Source organism: Syngnathus acus, chromosome 16 (genome assembly GCF_901709675.1).
Source record: "Syngnathus acus chromosome 16, fSynAcu1.2, whole genome shotgun sequence".
NCBI lineage: Eukaryota > Metazoa > Chordata > Actinopteri > Syngnathiformes > Syngnathidae > Syngnathus > Syngnathus acus.
In genome coordinates this window covers 3211434-3232495 of record NC_051101.1, presented here as the reverse complement: position 1 = coordinate 3232495, position 21062 = coordinate 3211434, and the positions used below count along the sequence as shown (strand labels likewise).

Here is a 21062-nt window from a genome sequence, read left to right as displayed (position 1 = left end):
AGGTATAATTCATGTGTTTATTTGGTCTTGTCAAAGAGGTGAGACGATGCACACAAATGAAACAAAAAAATAATTTCATCACCGGGTCCAAGCACAAGTTACAGTTCAGATTTTGATGTTAACAGGGGACAAGAATTGGCAATGCGAGGCAAAGTACAGGAGATTAACGACTTTGGAAATGGATCGGACTAAGTAAAGGGCCGGCCAGATTTGTTTCCTCGTCCAATTGTCACGGAATCATTCTGTTAAGGCTTTTGGTAAGCAAAATCCCCTATAAATACGTTTTGAGTGTTGCCTGAACAAAAGCTGTTGAAAGAAGAGGATGGATAGAAAAGGTTGGATGGAAAACATCCTTTACTGTAGTCGGTGTTATTCTACAGGCTGAGTAGTACAATGTGATGTTACAAGCCGGAGCCAGCAAAAGCTACACATAGTTTGGGAACAGCAACATTGACATTCACACGACACATTCTCGAGCAATCGTCCTGAGGGGGGCGCGGGGCAGTAGTCTGACGGAAAAGAGAAGAAGGAAAAAACAAAACAAAAACAATGGCGTCTTTTCTAGTCTTTCTAATGGCGGCGAAACTCAATTGGACGTTACAGCTAGTGAATAATAATAAGTACAAGGCGGCCCAACAGAAATGCCCTCACCCTTTTCATTTCGGTACAGCCGTCTTTTTGGATTTGCCCTCGGTGCACCTTTGACAAGTTCCTTCCATTTTAAATACAAACATGTTACGCCCCCCTCCCCTCTCGGAAAAAAATGACATCTCCGGCTCACAAAGTATAAAAACAGTTGACCCCACCCTGGACCTATCATAACACACATTTTCTCAAAAAGTTTTAGAACCCCCTCCCCCCACCCCAACCTCCCACAACCAGAATAAGCCTAATTGACTTCCTCTGAGATCTCACATCACGCGTGATCTCCACTGACAAAAAAAAAAAAAGGGAAAAAAAAGTTCACTCAATTGGCTTATCTGGTCAGTGGGAGCTCAAACCTCCCCAGCCAAACTACCTCCCCACATTATTTTTCCCCCGTCTTGCCTCCTCTACCAGAAGTCTCGGCGGTGATACGCATCAGGGTCGCAGTACTTGGTCACCACTACTCTGTTGGCAAATTTCCTTCCAGTCAGGCCCTGCATGGCTTTCTGGGAGTCGAACACCGACATGAATTCCACAAAGATCTGCAGGCACACAACAAAAACATTTGAATGCAAGTCTCATTTGACAATCTAATTGTTTTGTCTTTGTTCTGAGGTGCAGGTCTCACCTTGCCGGTGCCGGGCACTTCCAGGCCGTCAACGGGCCGCGGGATCTCGATGCTCTTAACTTGACCGTACTTGCTGCACTCGTCTCGGACATCTTCCACAATCTCCTCGTACTCTTCATCGTCCACCAGATCCTCGGGCGCCACCATGTTCATCAGGCACAGCACCTCGGTGGGCAGGCCGCCCATTTGGGTCACGGTACTGTTCAGACCCGGCACCTGCAGCGTGACGGGGGTCTGGTTTATGCTGGTCTGTAAAAGACGCACACACAGAAAAAACGGTTATGAACCGCGACACATTTTTTTTGTTTTTTTAACTTTAATGGATATATTTACACTGGCACATACCAAAGTGGCATTCTTGGATCCCACACTGGCTCGCTGCACCAGGAGCTTCTTGTCTCCCAGCTGCATGCCGTTAAGCCCGGCAATGGCCTGCAATGAAGGGAAGCCTTGAAACGGCTCCGTCGCCACGATGCGTGCTGTCCGTCATCTTGTTGGCTCGTGCTGCGCTTTTTGATTACCTGGTCATTGAGGTTGACATCGACGTATTCACAGAAGGCATATCCTTTGGACAGACCTGTTGCGCTGTCCTTCACAAGGTTGAAGGCCTTCAGAGGGCCAAAGGACGTCAACAGCTCCTTTACCTGAAGAGCACAAATGTACATTTCACAGAAGCAACCACGAGTGAGAGTCTACAGGATTTCTGGAGGTCCCGGCAGATCTCCTTTAATGCTTTTTAAAGCCTCTATCTCACTGAGGCACATGAAACATTGAGCCAGATTTGTGTTGCCTTAGCGCTTCATGTTATTAAAAAAGTAAACGACAGTAAATTTAAACTTTTCTAATTGAGAACAAATTAATTGGAACATGAAGCAACTTGGGCATTCCTGCTCATTTTGTTCATTGTAAGTTACAACTCATCCCCGTTCTCCACAATAGTGTGAGTGACTTGGAGTCACTCCAAGTGACAAGCCGGACATACACTCGGCTCTTGGCTCTCAAGGGGTTCCGAGAGTGCCCGTGCAGACCCCCCTTGAGAGCTATAACAACCTACAGTGGCTTGGTGTTAAACTGCTAACCGGCAGCCTACCAGTGGTGTTTTAATATTTGTTGCTTTTGGACTGGCACTTAAGGCCTTATTTTGTGCAAAATCCAATTTGTGACTTAATGCTTTTAAAGCCAGGTATGGCCATTGAGTATTTCACATTCATCCCCAATTGTCTTTTCATGAGGACAAAGAGCATGAAATACTGAGACCTCAAGCTGGATCTCCAATAAATGCAGCCACAGATTTCCACAGAGGTCAGCCGGTTTACAGTCCAACCACTAACCTGGTCATCATTCAGGTAGTTGGGCAGCCCGCCGATGAAGAGCTTGTGGGCCGAGTCAGGCACCACTGTGGACACCACTCCTGTGTTGACAACAAGACCTTTGAGGAAAGCAAACAGTGCAAGCTCCCATACATATTTACTCAAATGGAGAATGAATGATGCCAACAGGAGTAGTAATAGTAAAAACCATTAATTGTCTGTGTACCAGGCACATAGACACTGGGGTTCTCGCTCATGCCCGGCAGCGGCTGGTAATCGTGTGGACGGCGAATTTTAAGGCTTTGGCCTTGAAAGATGATCCCATCAAAAGCCATCGCCTGTGTTGTCTCATCCACTGAGCGGAACTGGACAAGAAAATGTACGTTATTCCATGTTTGCTTTTAAAGACACATGCAAGCTCATCGGCGCAAAAACCCACCTCAAGGAAGGCAAAATTCTTATCTTGGTTAATCTGCACAGCAAGCACAGGGTTTCCGGGGGCCTGAGTAAGGCCACCCAAACGCATCTGAGCGTTAAAGAAGTCCATCATTGACTCCTGGGAACAAACAGAAAAGGGGGGAGAAAAAAAGAATTTACAAATGCGGAATGATGTCAAACGGCGCGCACAGGTTTAAACGAGTGTGGCACCTCAGTGATCCCAAAGGGGATGTTCCCCACGTAGAGCCTGCGAGCCTGTCGGGTCATCTGGCTTCCCACAACGGGCACGGGAGTGGGAGTGACGGCAAGGCCGTCCGGAGTCATGGTGGGCAAAAGGGCCGTGGCCGGAATTTGACCAGCGGCTGTGGACAAAAATCCATTCAGTCCGCTGGATGTTTTGCTAGGTCAAGTAGTCATTTGCGACGGTGCTACCTTGCATGGCTTTGTACTGCATGGGGCTGATGTTTTCAAAGCCGGGTGGTGGGACGTCCCAGTACTTCTTCACCTTGATCTTCTTCTTTTCGCGGTGCGGAGAACGGCTGTGGGAAACACACGAGACGTTTGGAGTTAGGGTACGAGGTGAAAATGGTCAAATCAAGAAGGACGCATCACAATCTGGAGGTGTTCATGTCAAACAAAACAGGGGGGGGAAAAAAAAAAAAAGGCGATTTGCACACAAGTCTGTTTGTAGTTCCCAAGGCAGGACATGAGATAGTGGCACAACAAAGCAGCTTTGTGTTCAATTTGCTGTATTACCTTACAGTTTTGTCCTGTGGGTAGCTCTGTGGCGAGCTGAAATGACATTGGAGGGTTTTCACAAAATGATTCTCTAACATTTACACTTTTAAAATTCTATGGACTCACGCCCGACTCGACTGGCAGGATTTCTTGGCGCACTTTTGATTGGGAACATTCTTCCTGTCACTAAATCAAAAGTGCCTGCATACTTTGGTGCGTGTGAAAATCTCTGATGCGCAGAAGGATAATGGCTCACTTGTATTTTATTTTTCAGTGTTACGTTATCGTTCAGATTATTATGCAGAAATCAGGTTGAACCTAATCTGACTATTGGGAAAAATTGGTTTGCTGCAGCCGTGGTTAACATTTGAACATCTAAAACTATCGTTTTAGCTTCGGTGTAATTTATTCCCTGTAGATTGAGTCACAAAGACGGTCCAAATAAAGCTCCTGAGATGGGTGGAAGGAATGTGCAGATGTGAATTTGCCGGTGCTAAAAATAGGCCTCATTTATGAAGACGCAAAGATCCCCAAATTTCAGTGGACACGCATAAACTCAGAGAGGGCTTAATGCCACAGAAATGCAATTGTCCTGTCATGTGTAAAATTGCTTATTCCCCAGAAGAAGAATGAATGTAATTTAAAAAAAAAAAAAAATCAATAGGAGAAAAATGTCAAATTATAGCAAACACAGTGTGCCTGGCGATCATCGGCTCCAACAGATGTTCCCAGCTTGCCAGTCCGGTTGTGGATGAAGAGAAGTGGTGCTCACCTGCGTCTGTGTCTGCGATCCTTACTGTCGGCACGGCGATCCCGGCTACGCCTGTCCCCGTCTCTGCTTCTCCTCTTCCTGTCTCGGCTGCGGCTACGGGAGCCGGAGCGGCGATGATGCCGGTTCTCCTTGTCCCGCTCAGCTGGACCACAGAAAAGACGGAGGATTTATGCACATAAATGTGATGGATGTGCATTAAAGTTTAAAAAAAAAAAAAAAACTTTTCAGATGACAACGTAAATACAGCAAGGTTAAGTCAACCACTCTTGAGTTTGTAAGATTTTGGGAAGTGGCACAAAAAGAAAACAGGAACCACAGCAACAAGCAACCAAGGATCATTATCAAGGATAACGCAAACATTTCAGAGAAAGTCGATGGCCTTGTTGGCAAAGCTACGAGGACGTGCCATGATAGCAAAAAAGCCTAAGATAATGCTTGATATATTTTTGTTGTGCCTGGTTATCAAAACAATTATTGTACTATTATTGTCGATTATATACCACCAATGGTTGCCAACACGAGGTGCCTGCTGGCCAGGAGCGATGGGACAATGACATTTCCTAGAAATGTTGTAGAGGTGGTCACTTAGAAGATCACTTATATGCATGTTTTTTTTAAACTTGGATCAATATCGTGAGAAAAAAATTACATAATCGACGTCTTCACATTGACGAATATGGTTAAGTGGCATTTGTTCATTCCGACGTGACATCTGACAGCTCGTGGAAATCAAGAGCACTAACGTAGTTTTTACTATTAAACTTGCACTTGGAATTGTATTTGTTAGCATTTTGGTTTACGTTCTTTTAATTAGAAAGTAGTTAGTCGAAAAAGTACTTTAAACAAAACAAAATGTACATATACTGAAGTACTCGACTCAGCGACTACAGGGCCAGTAGAAAATACGGAGCACATTCAATGTTAATATGATTCATTCAAATTCACTAAATAAAAAAATATATAATGCTCACAAAAGTGGATCCATCACCACAGTAGCAAGCGGTCCCATTTTGAGCATGGAGCTAACGACTCAGACTGTGATGCCCTTAGCGTTCCAGTAAATAGACCGGGCCCGAGTAGCCTAGCGTGATGGCGGCAAGAGAACTCAACGGCGTCGGCACACATTTTCATGAGGCGCCTTTAATCGTGTGCGACGCTTACCTTGCTTGTTTTCAGACAGTTGCCGTTCAAATTCGTCGAAGTCCGACATCTCTGCAAGCTTCGGCGTCTTTGCGAGTCTGCGTTATTCGCTCAAAAAAGTGCACCTCGAAACCCTCCCCCCTAAAAATCTTGCACGAGGAATTAGCTACGACTAGTAATCCACTATAAATTGGCTATATACCGATTAGCAAGAAAAGAGAGGAGTTGACTTTATTTGTAAATCGATGGGGGAGTCATCGGTGGGGGGGAAACGTGGGTTAGCAATGCGAGCTAGTTGCAAAGTCCAGCAGGAAGAAAAAAAAAATAGGCCCGGCGGAGCAGACACTAAGATAGCTTAGCTTAGCGTGCTAACACAGACAACGGAATGAATGGGGACTATCAAACTGCACGGCAAACACAAACTTGGATGATGAATTGGCCGCCCCGAAAGAGCAGTCGTCCGGCTTCCAATTACTAACGCCCACTTCTTGTAAGGGTCAGCGGTAGGCGAAGAGTACACGAAGAAGGCTGTATGCCCGCTTTTCTTTCTCCCTCCGTCTCCCTGGTCCTCCTCAACACCGGAAGCTCATGAACGGCTTTCCGGAAAATGGCCGTCAGCTCTTTTTTTTTGTTTGTTTGAAATTTTATTTTAAATTTGAACTAAATGACTAAGAAAGTAACTGTTTTCTATGTTTTTATATTTATGGCAAATGTTATTTATTTGGTGTGAATTCGGTTCATTTGAACGTCACCCCTATGGGCATCCTGATTGATAGCCTGAGTATGCCAAATGTGATGCCTGACAGAATGTTACTGTTTTCATTGAAATAATGTAGTTATTAAAATAGATATAATAAAAACAAATAAGCAAACAAGAGCGAATACACTTTACCCCGCAGCCCCTGTTAGTAATGGGAATAGGTGTACGGTACACTATGGCATTGAAAAGAATTACTATCCAAATACAGTTCAATTGTATTTAACTTTCATGTAAAGATTGTATATGTACAAAATTGTAATGCAAAGTTACACGATTCAAAGACGCAAAACACAAAGTAAGGTAGAAACAACTAAGATGTTTGACAAAAAAGTAGACACAAAACACAGTAATAATGAATAATAGCTACTCATTGCCGACAATTACAAAGTGGCTGTACAAAAATGTAAGTGCATATTCAAAAAAGGGTTAACATATTTTTGTGGATGGTATCCAAACATTACAATAATACAGCAAAGTGATTATTTTTGCATCACGTGGATACCATGGAACTCACAGAACAGGATTTCCACATAAGATGACACATTGTATTACACATATAGATAAGAAATCTATATCAGAGGCGAAAGCATCCAATATTTTGTTTTCAGCGTTCTAAGAGAATAAAATCCTTCTCTGTGCCTGCGGACTTCCTTCCGTCTAGCCCTCTTGCCGTGGACCAGGTTCTCGTGTCAGTGTCTGAACCTGTAGGAAATAGGCAGCAGCAGGTTGTTCTTCTTCAGGGCTTGCACCCTGCTCTGTGTCTCGTCGTCCAACGTTGCATAGCAGCGGCGAGCGTAATCCAACAGCTTCTCTTTGGACGGATCAAACTCTCCGACCACCGCCACTTTCTCGGGAGCCACCAGTAGCAGCTCGGCGATGGGTGTGGTGGAGGCCACTGTGTTGCGGTCCACACCGTGGATTTGAAACGCCTTGGACATGTTTTTTAGACGTTGGTATGTGAGGAGGATCTTCTTGTACCGGAAAAGCACTCCGGCAGGGTCTTTTACTGAAGTATGGAACATAAAGAGCGTTAGTTACACCAGTCAAAAGTATATGGACAATGATGGTATAATAATAATAATAACACATTTAATTTCTAAACTATACGAAGCGCTCTCATCTTTCCTTACCCCTTTGCCTTTCTCGAAGGCCTCGGAATATCCGCCTCCTCTTGAATTGTTGTTTGTTGCTGCTGATGGGATTTTGCATGGCATCTTCTCCTGATATCATTTCCTCCTCTTCTAGGAAGTCATCGTGCTCCAAGTATTCATCCGATTCTCCCAAGAGTGAAAGCGAATCTGATGAACGAACGAAAATGCCAAAGAGACCACAGCTAGTAATTTAGCTTGTCCGATTCGCATTACCTGCACCCAGGTTTCGATGCCCGCTCAAGTCATTCATCAGCAGCCCTACAGCACGGTTGGCGCCGCTACCACTGGCCGACACACCGCCAGCGCCGAGGCCTTGCAAGAGGGCTGCGGATTGCGTCGAACTGAACCGAGCATTCACGGAGGCCATCTGATTGCTGATTGGATTGGAGATGTGGTTTTTACAGGAAGCCGCAGGTGGAGCAGCGGCAGGCCTCCGTTGGATAAATTGGCGAGACGGCAAATGCGCCAAGTCCCTCTTCTGTTGCTCTATGAGAAGAAGATGCCAGTGAAGAGCAAAATTTCATATGAACATTTATTGCAATATCCTTGATAATGATGGCGTTCCATAGAAAACTTCTTGCACTAACCAGCGGGATGTTCATCCTCTCTTCTTCCCTTCCAAGTGAAGCGTCTGGACTCATAACCTGCAAAACACAATTTGGGTTTATCATTATGAGGAGGAAATGTTTTTTTAATTGTATTCATTATCATGAAAAAAAATCAGAGAGCACTACTATTTGCTAGTCTGTCACCAGAATGCTCTTCGTGGCGTCAATGTACTGACCCTGATCTTGCCGCTGGCTCTTTGTGGATGAAATGAAACAGTCCAGCTGGCAGCGCAGAAAATCCCGCTCCTCTTCCAGGTCCTCAATTCTTTTCTGAAGCCAGGAGTTTTTCTCGACAGAAATCTGCAGTTGTGTCCGCAGGTTGGTAATCACCATGAAGGAGCTGTTGACGTTCGACGGCCCAGCAGATGGCACCGATTCTACAAAGAATTGAACATTGAACATAACTGTGCTTTAGGGAAGTTAATCGTCCTTGAGAGAATTTTAAAAGAAGGAAGGAATCCAAATCGAAAGTAAACATTCACCTTCAAAATGTTGGTCACTTTGGTTGAAAAATCCCCCTTGTTGCTCAAAGTTGCTTTCCTCCAGTGGCATGGCTACTTCATAACTGTCTTCATTTTTTAGAACTTAACAGGGGGAAAAGAACAGTATTGAATAATGATAATTTTATTTCAAAAGCGCATGCATTGTATAGTATTCTCAACATGATTATCTTACTCTGTAAGTGTAGAGAGCCTGAGTGATTCTTGGACGTGGATGCAGCATCAGACCTGTTTCCGTTCTCCATTGCCAATATCTAGAAAAGTGGAATAATATTCAATTAGAGAACAAGCGATTAAGGATTCCTTTTGAAAAATGTGTAACAACTGTAATTTGTATCTTGGAGTGTTGTAGTTTCACACTATTATAATTGGGACTGTTTCGAGTATTATATTTATTTATCCACATGAGCAGGTCAAATCATTAGCAACAAGTGTTAAATTGCACAGTTGTAAACCACTGCAAACAACAATTACAGTAATAAACAGGCCTGGTTAAAAAACAAAACAAAAAAAAACATTATTTTTTAAAGAGCGTTCTGATGCTTTGTATTAGATGCCATTAGGGAGGTGTACCTAATTGGTGTCCCATTAACATCTCTGCAAATTATGTTTACGCAATATGATATTTCTGTCATTCCATTTATTCTTCCATTAAATAACAGATGGAACAATATATAATTACGACACGTTCTGTTATTTACTAGTAGGCCTTTTGCTAACGAGCTCATTACTAGCCTGTCATAAAGGCTAGCAACGAGAAAATAATATCGTACGCAAAAATCGTTTTTCTTCAATTCCGGGTGTTTCATTCTGTCTTTCGGACAATAAATTCCATCATTTCGGTTGCAAAAGTGTCAATATGGGTACGGTACGTACCGGATAAAGGCTGGTAATAACCTTATGATAGACATGTAATAAGACGTCGTTATTACTCTGTCATGTCGCCATCTCGCGAAACCCTCTGCTAGCTAACAAGCTAACAATAACAATATGTATGCGTGATGACGTTATTTCCGGTTACAATCGCGTACCAAGCGAATGTGGCGCGGCTTTTGAAAGAATCTATTTAAAATTGCCACGACATGCATAAAATGCAATAAAACTATGTTTACTTGGGAAAGGATGTCATTAAAGTAAGTTTTTGCCTGCGTTGATCTCAACGAGTCAAAGAACAGGACTGCGCCGTTTTGCCTCACTAGTTGCAGTTAGTGGGTGCAAAAATGATTGTTTTTCAAATTCACCTGCGTTGGCGCTAGTGAGTTAAAAAACAAAAACTCAGGACAGGTAGAGCAAGTGACGAGGTGTCAGGTTTCGATGTTTACTGGAGTTTTTCCTGCCGGGGAGTGTCAAAAACTATTTGTTAATACTACTCGTCAACATACAAATCTGTATACCTTTAAGGTAAGAGTTTTAAGATGATCATTTGTGCGTTCGTTTTTCCACAAGTATTTCTTGGTTTCTTTAGAAACGTGCTCGTGATCTGGAGGTTATTCTCACCTGAAGCTCACGGGACAGGTGTGGCACTTTTGACCGTTTTGACACCAAGTCTATGTTTGCACCCATTGTTCCGCCTGCTGCTCAGTTTCAAATTGTAAGTTTTAGAATTTTAGTTGGCTGCACTTTTTACTTGCAGTTTCTTTCGCACTGCAATTATAAGACGATCCAAAACGTCCAAATACAAGAGCAGCACACACACAGAAAACATAGGCAAATACTGAATAAATGTAACATTTAACATGACTGTATTCTTGTCCATTAGCAGTGCTTTTTGTTTGTATGTTGGTTGCGTGATTTTTTTGTCTTGTTGCAATTCAATTTCCCTCAAATAATGAATGATCAATGTGTGTTTAGCAATGGCCCCAAAATACGACGGTCTGTCCCACTGCAAGCTGGCCCTGGTGTTTGCAGTGCTGATGGACCTGCTAGGTGTGACCTCCTTGCTGCTGGGTGTCTTTGCGCCGCTGGAGATCCAGGGAAGAGACTTTGGGGATTTTCTGGTCTACTCGGGAGCCCTGTTGGTGCTGCTGTCCTTGGCGGGCTGGGTCTTGTGGTACAGTGGCAACATCGAGGGTCTGACCTCCAGGAAGGAGCTGGGGGGCGCCATGGGCAGCGCTGTGGACCGCCTGGCCCGATCCCTGAGCAGGAGGATACGGCTCCCCAGGACTCGCAGCAGTCCCACATAGACACTCGCGCACTGCCGCTGTGTACAAGGACAAACAACAGCAATTGTAAAGCAAGGCGTTGCATTCTGTTTCAATATACGTGACTTACTCATGTTGTAGAATACTCAGTGTTGCCCTCATTTGAGTTAAACAAACCAAAAGCTATGAAATAAATCACTTTTTTAATGTACAAGATTACAATTCATTTGTTCCATGTGCACAATTGCATTTAAATACTGCATAAAATGACACCCCGTAGCTTTGGAGAAGATATTAAAACAGTAAAACAATCAAATGATTCAAAGAAAAACATGATTACAGCAATAAATACATAGGATCTTATATTTCATAGAGGTCAATTTTAAATGTGGAGGTATATGTAAGTAGAGTATACCTCATGAACAATGAACTTTAAGCCCCAAATTAAAAGAAAAAGGACGCATGATGCTCTGGCTCATTTGTAGTAAACAAGAAAATATATACAGTACACACAAGATGATGGAAAAAAATCTTACCATCACAATGTCTCATTCATAAGCAAAACGTTTGGAACACAAACTTAGAATGCAACAAACTAGCATATGTGTGCATTTGAGATTATCTGAGCGAAATTGAAAGCATTACTCTCAGGTGGTAACAGGCAGAAGAACAAAGAACAGAACAGAGACACATTTGCATAAAAAGACGGCAGCGGCAAAGGCACCACGTGGCAATTTTTGGGGATTAACGTAGTGGAAAAGATTTGACAAAATCTGTGACTTCCAGGACATGTCAGAGGGCAGAGTTGGGCACTGGCGTGCTGCAATTCTGCCAAATGATCATGTGACTCCGTTCAGATCGTTGTGGCGTCGCTTGGGACAACTCCACTGAGCCGTCGCTCTCGTCGTCTCCTGCAGGCGTGAGAAAATAAATCAGTGAAGGGGAAAAAAAAAAAAGTCCAAAAACTGACAGGCCTTTGACTCACCGATCCGGAAGTTGATGTAGCCCTCGCCTCCGCTGAGGATAAGCTGAGCGCTTGCCATGTTGTTGCCGGTGCTCGACATCAAGCAACCTGACCAAAAATGTGGGGACTTAATTCAGATCATAATTCCATACATCATTTGCTAAATAGATTTAATAAGTTTTTTATGTTTTTGCAACAAGACTGCACAAGAACTCCGCAGCAATTCTAAGCTAATTCTGACCTGATGCGCCAATGATGAAGCGGACAGCTTGTCGGTGTCCGTGGTAACACAGCTGGGCCGCCGCAACAGAGGAGTATGGGATGGAAACGCCTTTGGACGCTGTGGAAAACAAACTCACCAATTTAAAAGAACAAAGTCTGTCTTCCAAAGTACAAAGAGGTGTATAACGCTTACTTATGGACAAAGGGACGGTGAAGATTGCGCCGCCCGCCGTGCCGACCCACAGGCGGCCGGAGATGACAGCCAGAGAGGATATCTGAAGAGGCGAGAGGTTGAGGAAAGCTGGGCCTGCACACACACATTGAGAGCCAATTAATAGTCAACAAGACTTCATTCATAAATATAGCGCATTTCAAATCGATGATGTGCCGACCCAATGATTTGGTAACCAAAGCAGCAAAATCCACTTCCTGCAGCGGCTGCCCGGTCGACCACTCAAAGAGCCTGAGGACAGAGTCTAGTCTGCAAGAGGTCCAAACGCCGTTTCCTCCGGCACACAGGAAGCGAACCTGCTGCTCGCTGCGCTCCGAGACGGGGAAAACATGCTGACGAGGCAAAAAAAAAAAAAAAAAAAAGATTCATCATCAGACCGGCATGAAAGAGATTCTATGTCTCTCTCTCTCTCGGCTGGATTACCTCCACCTTCCTCTTGTTCATGTCGACCATGTGGACTCTATTCCAATATCCAACCCACAAGCGCCCCCCTTTGGCAAGGCAGCAGCGAATGGGCTGCACGGGGTTGGACCCCAGTGGCATCGATGAATGTGACTGCAGGTTCCAACCACCTTCAAATCACAGAACATCACTCGAATACATCAAGTGTGGCGGAAACATATTCAGTCTGCTGTTACCTGAACTACTGGAAAAGAAAGCCAAAGTTCCGTCACCTAAGCCAGCTATGACTTGACCTTGGGAGTATCTGTCAACGTAGAGTGTTGAGAAGAACTCATTCCCATGTCAAGATAAGATTAATTTAAAAATGTGCACTCACTTGAGTGAATGAACGCTTTCAGAGAGGGAAACTGAGTGCAGACAGCGCCCCCTGTCTACAGAGGCCGGATGTATCACTATACTGGAGAAAGAAAATATCACATTTGATGTCTTCAACCAGTTTTGGTAGCATCCTCATTTGGACAATTTTTGGACAGTAAAATAATTGGTTATGACATTGTACAAAAAGCGAGCGCTGAAACAGAGAGCTGCTTGTTCAGCATACATTTACCTTCCTTCCTGCGTTCCAATCCACACAGTTCCTGGAGAGTCCCCTGACATAACAAAAACAGGAACGCGTGAGAGGGGGAAAAAATCCAGCCAAGCGGCGCTAATCAGTTTCCAGTGAAACCGCAGGCGAGGGTGGGACGAGACTAAACAAAGTTTGGGGAATGTTTGCGAGGGGTGCGGGCACTGACCGACGGGGGGCACGGCACAGATGCAGAGGGCGGGAGCTGTGGGGGGGAGGCTGAACTGATCCAGGACAGCGTTGGATCGGGCAGGGTCAATCACTGTGATGCCACTGTTGGAGGCGGGCCCAGAAACTACCCACACGGAACACTGGCCACGTTTGGAACAGATGTTACTTAAGGCCGACTGGCGGAAGGGACAAGCGCGAAGAACTTACCGTCGCCTCTCCTGAGATCTCAGGTGGGACGGCAACCGCGCAGTTCAGCTGAAAAAAAGCAGCAGGTTTGAAAATGCTTTGCTCAAGAGATCTGCATGAACGTGCCTCACCTTTGCAGTGCAATCTCTTTGGTCCAGGAGTCGGAGTTGCGTCAGGACCGGCATGTCTTTGGGCTCCTGGACCGGTTCCTGAGATTCCTACAGCCAAAAGGATTGCGGACACCAACCAAAGAACATGTCAGGGCGACCTTTGCATTACCTGAGTGTTAGCCAGAGGCACACTCCAGCCATGCAGCTGCCGTTTGCCCAGCGTTCCCCAAATGTGCGAGCGAATTTCTCTGTAAAGTTCCCGTCTCCTGGCGCGAGGTGATGGCACCGCAGCGGCGGATAATCTGAATAGAAAGTCAAATGAGAGCCAAGATTAATAAAAAAATAAGAAACAAGACGTGGCTGCAAAAGGTCGCTTACTCGGCCTGACTTTGAGCGACTTGCTGTCGCTGTTGAGGCGGCGGCAGAAGAGGCTGAGTGACTGACGAGAAGGTTGCACGAGGTAGAATCAGGGGCTGTTTGCTCAGGCCAAAAAAGCGATTGAACCTTCAAAAGAAAGGTGACGGGTAACGATAAACACAGATCACTTGACAAATTTAGATTTAGATTGATCATTGATCAATTTATGGGTAGTTAGTAGGCGTCCATTTTGTCCCAAACGGCCCCAACCAAAACTTACTTTGCCCAAACACTTGACCTTCTCTCCTCTGAGAGCCTTTCTTCTTTTGTTGCCCTACACGGGAGGAAAAAGGAAACGCAGATTCATGTGGTGTCAAAATTGCAAAGTCAGCCATAAGCGAACAGTAGGAAACACTGTACCTGAGTGTCTGGCTTTGCCTCATTGCCTCCTGCAGTTCAAACAGTCGCTGTTTGTACTGGTTCTTTTCCATGACCACACGAGCCATTTCCGAGCGAGAGAAGTGCCGCATGGATGCGGCCGATGAGGCCTGGATGGAAAGATTGACACTGTTAAACAGCGAGCGGGCAGGATATACAAATAATGGCAAGCCACAGCATTGATTCTAATGAGAGAAAATTCCGCCTTCATACATACGCGAATCAAGTTGAGTCAAAAGACTTTGAAATGAAACAACTGAAGAGTTTTTTTGGGATACAAGCAGTCAATCAGCCGTAATTGTATTTAATGAAACCATACCAACAACCGCTAGCTTAATGCTAACACACAATGCAAAACGCAATAAACAAGCTAACAAAACTAGCCATACATATCCGGGAATCATAAGACAAAAATTCGCAAGTACATATTCTTTATCCTCTACAAAGCACTGCTAATATTGCAGTTCATTTGTGACAGTCTTCTGTGTTTTATTATCACATTTACACATATTATGTCTTTATTATACCCTTCCTGGTGGACAAGGCGCTCACATGAGAGGGGCGTCATAGTAATTTTTCAGTCAGCAGTAAATTGGAAAGAAACAATCAGTACTTACATCAGGATCCAACGACTGAAATTTCTCCAGTTTTTCGTGAAGTCTAAGAAAAAAATAAATCAACACGGGTACAACATAAAATAGGACTTGAAACCACCAAATCAAGTCGACACTGACCTTTTAATTTCCTCCTCTTTCTCCTTCAAGCGGCCTTCGACTCGCACCACCGTTTCCTGCAGAGATGCCCTTTCCAGTTTGAGAGCGGAGCGGTCGTCCGTCAGCTCAACCACCCGCGAGATCAGAGCCTTACGGGCCGTGTCCACCATCTCGCTGAAAGCAAGGCAAAAGGAAAATAAAACTCACAGTCCTGTGAACAAGAGGTTCCGATTAAATCTGACACGGGACTCACTGGGTGTGTTTCAATTCTTCATACTGGGAAAGAATCTCCTCAAACTGGTCAGCACTTTCTAGATGAGAAAGAGTCGAATCGGATGCTTCAAGCCACGCACATTCAAAGTCACAGACACAAAAGTAGAGGATGGTGACCCCGAGTTAACCTGCACCTCACATGAGCCACATGAGATTTTAAATCATTCTAAGGCCATTAATTGAAAGGAGAAAAAAAACAGGTTTGTAAAATTTAAGGGTATGAGTTTTGGTTCTTACCTCTGATGCTGGCCCCTTGGTCAACACTCTCAACCAAATCCTGACTTAGCTCCGACAGCTCCGAAAAAACAGAGTCTGTGTTGCGAAGTTCCCACTCCACGCTGTCTTCGTCCAGATCTTCCTCTTCCTCCTCCCTGGAGTTCTCTGCGTTCTCTCCTTGTGTTTCTTCTTCCACCCTGCCCTCCTTGAGCTCATCCTCCAAGCTGGTCTCCGTGGTGGCTCTTGACGAAGACCTGACAACGTGGAACGGACGGAAGCCGATGCGGTTTATCCATACTGCAGCTAGCAAATAGTATCACGAGCGTTCAGGTGAACTACCTCGCATCGCCCAAGGAGCTGTGAAAGTGTCTCAGCTCAGGAGTGGAGGTTATGATGTCATTAACAAACTGATCCGAGGCGGACTTAATGATATCAACCATCTTCTCTTCTTTGGCTTCTGTGTCTTCCAAACACAAAGTACCAGAGTTGGAGTGTGGGCTCTGTGAGCAGAACACAAACATTAGTTGACCGCCAAAAATGAAAAAAGTACAAATGTCGAGTCAATTCACCCGAGTGTTGGAGTCTGATAAGATTTGGTTGGACGGGAATTCAGCATTTTTGGGATGTGTGTGATTCCTGAATAAGTCAAGAAATAAAAATATTAGCTTGTGTATTCCCGCTTCTTGCGAAATTCCGTGACACACGCATTACCTTGAAATTGAACAGTGTCATGATTACAAATGTATCTCAACACATGCTGTTTCTAAACATAGAAATAAAATTCATTTAGCACAACAACCTGTGGGGTGAATCTCTTTCAGACTCTTTCCTCTTTTCCAGCAGTTCCCGATATGAGTGAGCCAACTAAACGAGAGAACGGCCAAAACGTGAAGGGTGAGACAACAAACAAGAAAAAGAAAATGCAAATAATCAATTTAAAATGGACGATGGATTTTAACAACAATTTGGAAGATATCTGACTTTATTGTGTGTGAGCCTGAGCGTGCTGAGGTCTCTCCCCAGGGCCGACTTCTGCTCCTCCAAGGCAACCACTGTGACAACAACAAATATGGCTTAAGGCAGGGGTGTCAAACTGATTTGTGTCGCAGGCCGCATAATGGTCATAGTTTCCTGTCAACACCTTATATTATATACAGTATAGGCTACACAACAAATTGATGAATAATAAGTTTTGAAATCACAGATTAGTAAAAACTAGTAAGAAAAAAATAAAAAGATGAATAGTAATAAAAATGGCTAGCAATGTGTAATTTTAATTATTATTAATTACAATTAATTCATTGTAATTATTAATTACAATTTGTAATTTCAGTATTGACACGTAGTCCATGCGCAATTTGTCTTAGTGGGCCACATAAAATGATGTGGTGAGCCGTAACTGGCCCCTGGGCCTCAGGTTTGACACCTGTGATCTAGAAGAGTCGAAAAATACAAATGAAGCAAATTTAGGTGTCAAAAAATGAAATTGAAATCAAATCCGAAATGAAAGCACCACTGTATGAAAACACTCACACTGGTCCGCTTGCTCCCTGGCTTTCTTTTCGAGGCGTCTCTCTCGACTTTCCCGCTCCTTTTCTCTCCCTCGCATGGCTCGCCTTTCCTGCTCTATTTGGTCATCCAGCTCCAAATACCTCTGAGAGGAAGCAGGACCACAATATCAATATCAAAGCTCAGCCATGAAAAATCACGCGAGCCGACGTCAGGCGCACCTCTTGACTTTCTTTCCTCTGAGCCTTCTCGGCCTGGTAGCGCTCCAGTAGGTCCTGTCGCTCTGCCCTCTCCCGCTCGGCCTCGTCCTCCCGTTCTCTCAGCTGGGCTTTGCAGCTGGCCAGCCCCTCCAGTACCCACACAAATATCGGTACCAGGGACTCCACCACACCCTCGCCATGGGTCTCGATAACCGTCTGCGTGATAGAGCCGAGCCACAGTTTGAACTCAGCACACGGGGAAGTAAAAAAAGAAAACGACAGGGACGGTCACCTGTAGTTCGGAATACAGCTTTCCGGCCTCCTCGCTGACAATGTTGGGATCCAGCTCCAGTTCCCCTGTCCCGCACAGCACTCTCTCGCTGTACTCCATCGGCTCGGTAGCGTCGCGCCGCCTCGGCATCAACTGTGAGAGATTTTACGACACCGCGCAACAAGTTGCGCGAACTCCAGCGCTACCCATCCTCCGCAACGTCATGTTCCGCTTGCGCTCGACAAGGGCGGCATCCTCGGGGACTGTAACAAAGGAAAAACGGGACAACGAGAATCATTTCGGCAGGTTTATTCAGTGCAGATAAGCGTTGGAGTCTATTGGAGCTAACACCTAAGTCGACACACAGGATATCATTCATGATTGGACATGCCCTTTTCTTTTTACGAGACATTATTGATGCTGAAACCTCGGTTGCGGTTCACAATGCATGACTAACTTGGTGTTTCACACCAAACAAAAAGAAAGGACAGTGCCCGAAGCGGATAACTTTTAAAATTGTAATGGCTTGAAAAAGATCAAGTAAATAACTAGCTGTTGGTTTTAAATTTGCGTATAGAGCCTGTTATCACCATGCAAAACTATAATATCTGAACAACGGCATTATTTCATGAGTGCGGCAAGAAATTCCAGAGATTTAGATAAACTTGCAGGTGACTGACAGCATCTTATCTGAGCCTAGTCAGCATTTAAGCTTACGAGAAACTCGTGTTCTGTCAAATATTACAATCAACTTGAGTTGTGCGTGTTTAACAGTTTCTCCTGCTCATGTGTAGACGATAAAATAAAGACGCTGGCACAGTATTTAGAAACGTCAGCATTTAAGGAGAATGTACCTTGGAGGAGGCTAGCTACCAAAAGCTAAAGGTGCCACTTTTGAAAAACACGCTTTATAAATTAATAACTTGAGTGACAGGAGACACCTGAGAAGGTAAAGCCGGGCCGTCGCGTTGTTGTTCGACAAACTCACCTTGAACGTTCAACTCCCGGGTGTTTTATTTCACTTCCTCCCTACAAAACAGTACACTTTTGCTCAGTCTTTAGTTGGTGGTAGTGGGTAAGTGTCAATTGCACCGTACACAGTTTAGAGAAAGGGGGCGGGGTTTAGTTTGACGCGTGTCTCGTTTTAACCTTTTGCCAATCAGGTTACAGTATTTATTTTGTAACCAATAGGGAGGAACATAAGGCGGGGCTTGCAAGGCCTGTGTTTTTCGTGGGAGAGAAAAAAGTTCCTGAAACTTGAAAGGTAACACGTGATCACGTTGTGTGTCATGTGATTTGGGTCGTATTCACCGCCCGCTAAATACTTCACATACCTGAAGAAATGAGCACTCAACTAGTTTAAACTCAGTTTGAACTTTTTAGCTGATGCAGGCGTCACGCTTTTTACAAATAAATAAATAAATAAATAAATAAATAAATAAATGAATGAATAAATAAATGAATAAATGAATGAATAAATGAATAAATGAATAAATGAATAAATGAATAAATGAATGAATAAATGAATAAATGAATAAATGAATATTTATAATAGCATCTTAGTGTTTGTTGTGAAGTGCTCTCTAAATACAGTTGAGTTTCTCTAAAAGCAGGTGAAGGCCTGCAACTGCCTACCATGACTGCAGTTATCAAGACAGAAAGAAGAGTTGACATGCAAAAGGATTTGCACGTTTGAATATCTGGAGGCGAGTCAGCGAAACAGGTTTGCTTTTAATTAAACAAATCCAATCCAAATCTCTTCCAAGTGTCAATTACACTGTTACCCGTTTAACTACATTCTCCTCCACAAGCACCTCTTTTCCTTCCTGCCTCATGCTCCGCCTCCCCACCCTCCTTTTCTTAGTCAGGATGTAGAACACCACAACGCTGCCAACCACGGCAAAACTGAGGGCCAGGATCACCAGTCCAAGCGCCAGTAGGTGAGAGGTCCCCTCACTCAAGTGGTTCAGCTGGTCCCACGCGCCCACGCCGATGCAGCTGAAGGCGATGAGCGTGCCCCAAAAGCCAAAGGCCAGCATGCAGGAGCTGCAGGACAGCTCCACGCCACCAGTTACCACAGTGATGCCCGCCACGGAGACCACGCCTCCCGGCAATGTCACAGCCTCGGATTTAGGGTCATATGTGACAGCTGAAGCTGATAGAGTGGAAGCATCCAGGGTTTCCATGGCGAGGACCACAATGGTGATGTCTTCTTGTACTGTATTAAAAAAAAAGTTGTATGAAGTTAGAATTTTAAATTGGGCACTTCAACAAAATAGATTTGTTGTTGTCAATATTGTCTTTCCTGCATTTCACACTGAAGAAATAAGAGTTTATAGGGGTTAACTGTCCCACAACTTAGAATAAATACAGCTCAGCAAATTATTTTGGAGCAACCAACTTACTTGTTTTGGTGTGACATTGTTTGACATTGTTGCCATAAATGTCACAATTTTATATTTTAAATTTGTTGTAACTTAAATGATTGCTTTTTAAGACAATTAATTTATGCGAAAAATAAATATAAACAGTGTACTGTATAAAAAGTAACTTACGTAAGCATCTTAAAGCAAGCCAGAAAGAGACTTTTACATTTTCATAATGTAATCTAATCAGCCAGGTGCAGATTAAACAGCCTATTAATATATTAACAGTTCTTGTTAAAAAAATTCCATTAATTGACCATCTATAAAACAGTGTCCTCATTTTCATTCAATCTACATTAACATCATTCTTATGCCGTCTGCTGAACCGATTCCAAGAAACAAGAGCAGCAAAGTCCGTCTTACCTTAGCGGGCAAAATGTCCCCGAATAAATATTCCTAGATAGGCCTGAAAGTGACTGCGGCTCTCTCCCAGGACGATGTGTGCAGAACTGAGCTCGGGGGGCCTCGACGCCGTCACCTTATCAAATGCGTCACAAGCGGAGGCCTCACAAGATGGTGGCCATTCTTGCCGAGATTGTTGTCAGCATGATGTTTTTTTGTTTGTTCCCGTCTTTCCTCGCGTCCACGAGGAAACGGTCGTCTGTCATTAAGCGTCATTATGAGCCATTAAGTGATATTTATCTTGGAGCAACTCCCTTCCTCTACACTGAGCTCCGTCACAACTCTGGAGCGGTGTCCCACCAAGGCATTGTTTCGGCTCCCTTAACTATTTGTCCGTTTCTTACGTCATTTTTCTGCAAACATGCGCTCTTGGTTAGCTTTGGCCTCAAATGAACAGCCTTGGTTGGATACCGCCAACATTCTGACAAGGTTCCAATCTTTAAAAGCATCAATAATGGCAGACATCAGTGCCATATAGGCTACATCATCTGGAGGTGTTCAGAATCAGTATTTG

General features: G+C 44.2%; 4 protein-coding genes across 11 annotated transcripts; 1 reads left to right on the top strand and 3 right to left on the bottom strand.

Annotated features, from left to right (window-relative positions):
* Positions 1-3: 3 nt before the first annotated feature.
* u2af2a (U2 small nuclear RNA auxiliary factor 2a) lies at positions 4-6267 on the bottom strand. Of its 6 annotated transcripts, none has more exons than XM_037273292.1 (12): positions 5693-6267; positions 4532-4673; positions 3778-3813; positions 3454-3560; positions 3232-3383; positions 3023-3139; positions 2792-2948; positions 2605-2702; positions 1795-1917; positions 1619-1705; positions 1274-1522; positions 4-1187 (listed from the first exon to the last, which is right to left on the bottom strand). In XM_037273292.1, the coding sequence occupies exons 1-12, from the start codon at positions 5739-5741 to the stop codon at positions 1053-1055; spliced, it is 1452 nt and encodes a 483-aa protein (XP_037129187.1). In that variant the 5' UTR covers positions 5742-6267; the 3' UTR covers positions 4-1052. The 6 variants fall into 6 exon arrangements, with proteins under 6 accessions (XP_037129187.1, XP_037129189.1, XP_037129188.1 ...); XM_037273294.1 differs by having other exon boundaries at positions 2605-2684; XM_037273293.1 differs by having other exon boundaries at positions 2810-2948.
* Positions 6268-6620: 353 nt separating this feature from the next.
* On the bottom strand, positions 6621-9687 carry LOC119135597 (coiled-coil domain-containing protein 106-like). The gene is made up of 8 exons (XM_037273347.1): positions 9567-9687; positions 8866-8944; positions 8673-8774; positions 8367-8567; positions 8170-8226; positions 7796-8068; positions 7562-7729; positions 6621-7437 (listed from the first exon to the last, which is right to left on the bottom strand). Exons 2-8 carry the CDS (start codon positions 8933-8935, stop codon positions 7121-7123), a joined length of 1188 nt encoding a protein of 395 aa, XP_037129242.1. The 5' UTR covers positions 8936-8944; positions 9567-9687; the 3' UTR covers positions 6621-7120.
* Positions 9688-9944: 257 nt separating this feature from the next.
* On the top strand, positions 9945-11045 carry tmem238a (transmembrane protein 238a). 2 transcript variants are annotated; one of them, XM_037273459.1, is made up of 3 exons: positions 9947-10091; positions 10156-10205; positions 10542-11045. In XM_037273459.1, the coding sequence occupies exon 3, from the start codon at positions 10544-10546 to the stop codon at positions 10871-10873; it is 330 nt and encodes a 109-aa protein (XP_037129354.1). In that variant the 5' UTR covers positions 9947-10091; positions 10156-10205; positions 10542-10543; the 3' UTR covers positions 10874-11045. The 2 variants fall into 2 exon arrangements, with proteins under 2 accessions (XP_037129355.1, XP_037129354.1); XM_037273460.1 differs by lacking the exon at positions 10156-10205 and having other exon boundaries at positions 9945-10091; positions 10542-11042.
* Positions 11016-18852, bottom strand: si:dkey-17m8.1 (C-Jun-amino-terminal kinase-interacting protein 4). 2 transcript variants are annotated; one of them, XM_037273178.1, is made up of 28 exons: positions 18709-18852; positions 17742-17983; positions 17471-17665; positions 17274-17394; positions 16722-16792; positions 16540-16604; positions 16310-16376; positions 16080-16240; positions 15762-15994; positions 15505-15562; positions 15273-15425; positions 15156-15198; positions 14521-14648; positions 14381-14434; positions 14122-14247; positions 13913-14045; positions 13765-13851; positions 13655-13702; positions 13446-13587; positions 13259-13301; positions 13028-13108; positions 12888-12955; positions 12673-12821; positions 12410-12581; positions 12211-12324; positions 12037-12135; positions 11817-11903; positions 11016-11742 (listed from the first exon to the last, which is right to left on the bottom strand). In XM_037273178.1, exons 2-28 carry the CDS (start codon positions 17868-17870, stop codon positions 11624-11626), a joined length of 2946 nt encoding a protein of 981 aa, XP_037129073.1. In that variant the 5' UTR covers positions 17871-17983; positions 18709-18852; the 3' UTR covers positions 11016-11623. The 2 variants fall into 2 exon arrangements, with proteins under 2 accessions (XP_037129073.1, XP_037129072.1); XM_037273177.1 differs by having other exon boundaries at positions 16310-16381; positions 16545-16604.
* Positions 18853-21062: the final 2210 nt, after the last annotated feature.

What these genes read in the sequence shown, in the direction of transcription:
- u2af2a (XM_037273292.1), bottom strand. Translation starts at nt 5,741, where the DNA reads ATGTCGGACTTCGACGAATTTGAACGGCAACTGTCTGAAAACAAGCAA. An exon ending in GATCGCAGACACAGACGCAG is followed by an intron (nt 3,814 to 4,531) that starts GTGAGCACCACT and finishes ATGTCATTTCAG; the next exon opens with CTCGCCACAGAGCTACCCAC. An exon ending in AGAATTTTGCCTTCCTTGAG is followed by an intron (nt 2,949 to 3,022) that starts GTGGGTTTTTGC and finishes TTTCTTGTCCAG; the next exon opens with TTCCGCTCAGTGGATGAGAC.
- LOC119135597 (XM_037273347.1), bottom strand. Translation starts at nt 8,935, where the DNA reads ATGGAGAACGGAAACAGGTCTGATGCTGCATCCACGTCCAAGAATCAC. An exon ending in AGAGGATGAACATCCCGCTG is followed by an intron (nt 8,069 to 8,169) that starts GTTAGTGCAAGA and finishes TTCTTCTCATAG; the next exon opens with AGCAACAGAAGAGGGACTTG. An exon ending in GCATCGAAACCTGGGTGCAG is followed by an intron (nt 7,730 to 7,795) that starts GTAATGCGAATC and finishes TTCGTTCATCAG; the next exon opens with ATTCGCTTTCACTCTTGGGA.
- tmem238a (XM_037273459.1), top strand. Translation starts at nt 10,544, where the DNA reads ATGGCCCCAAAATACGACGGTCTGTCCCACTGCAAGCTGGCCCTGGTG.
- si:dkey-17m8.1 (XM_037273178.1), bottom strand. Translation starts at nt 17,870, where the DNA reads ATGCCGAGGCGGCGCGACGCTACCGAGCCGATGGAGTACAGCGAGAGA. An exon ending in TTCAGTCGTTGGATCCTGAT is followed by an intron (nt 14,649 to 15,155) that starts GTAAGTACTGAT and finishes CTTTCCATCCAG; the next exon opens with GCCTCATCGGCCGCATCCAT. An exon ending in AGGTCAAGTGTTTGGGCAAA is followed by an intron (nt 14,248 to 14,380) that starts GTAAGTTTTGGT and finishes TTTCTTTTGAAG; the next exon opens with GTTCAATCGCTTTTTTGGCC.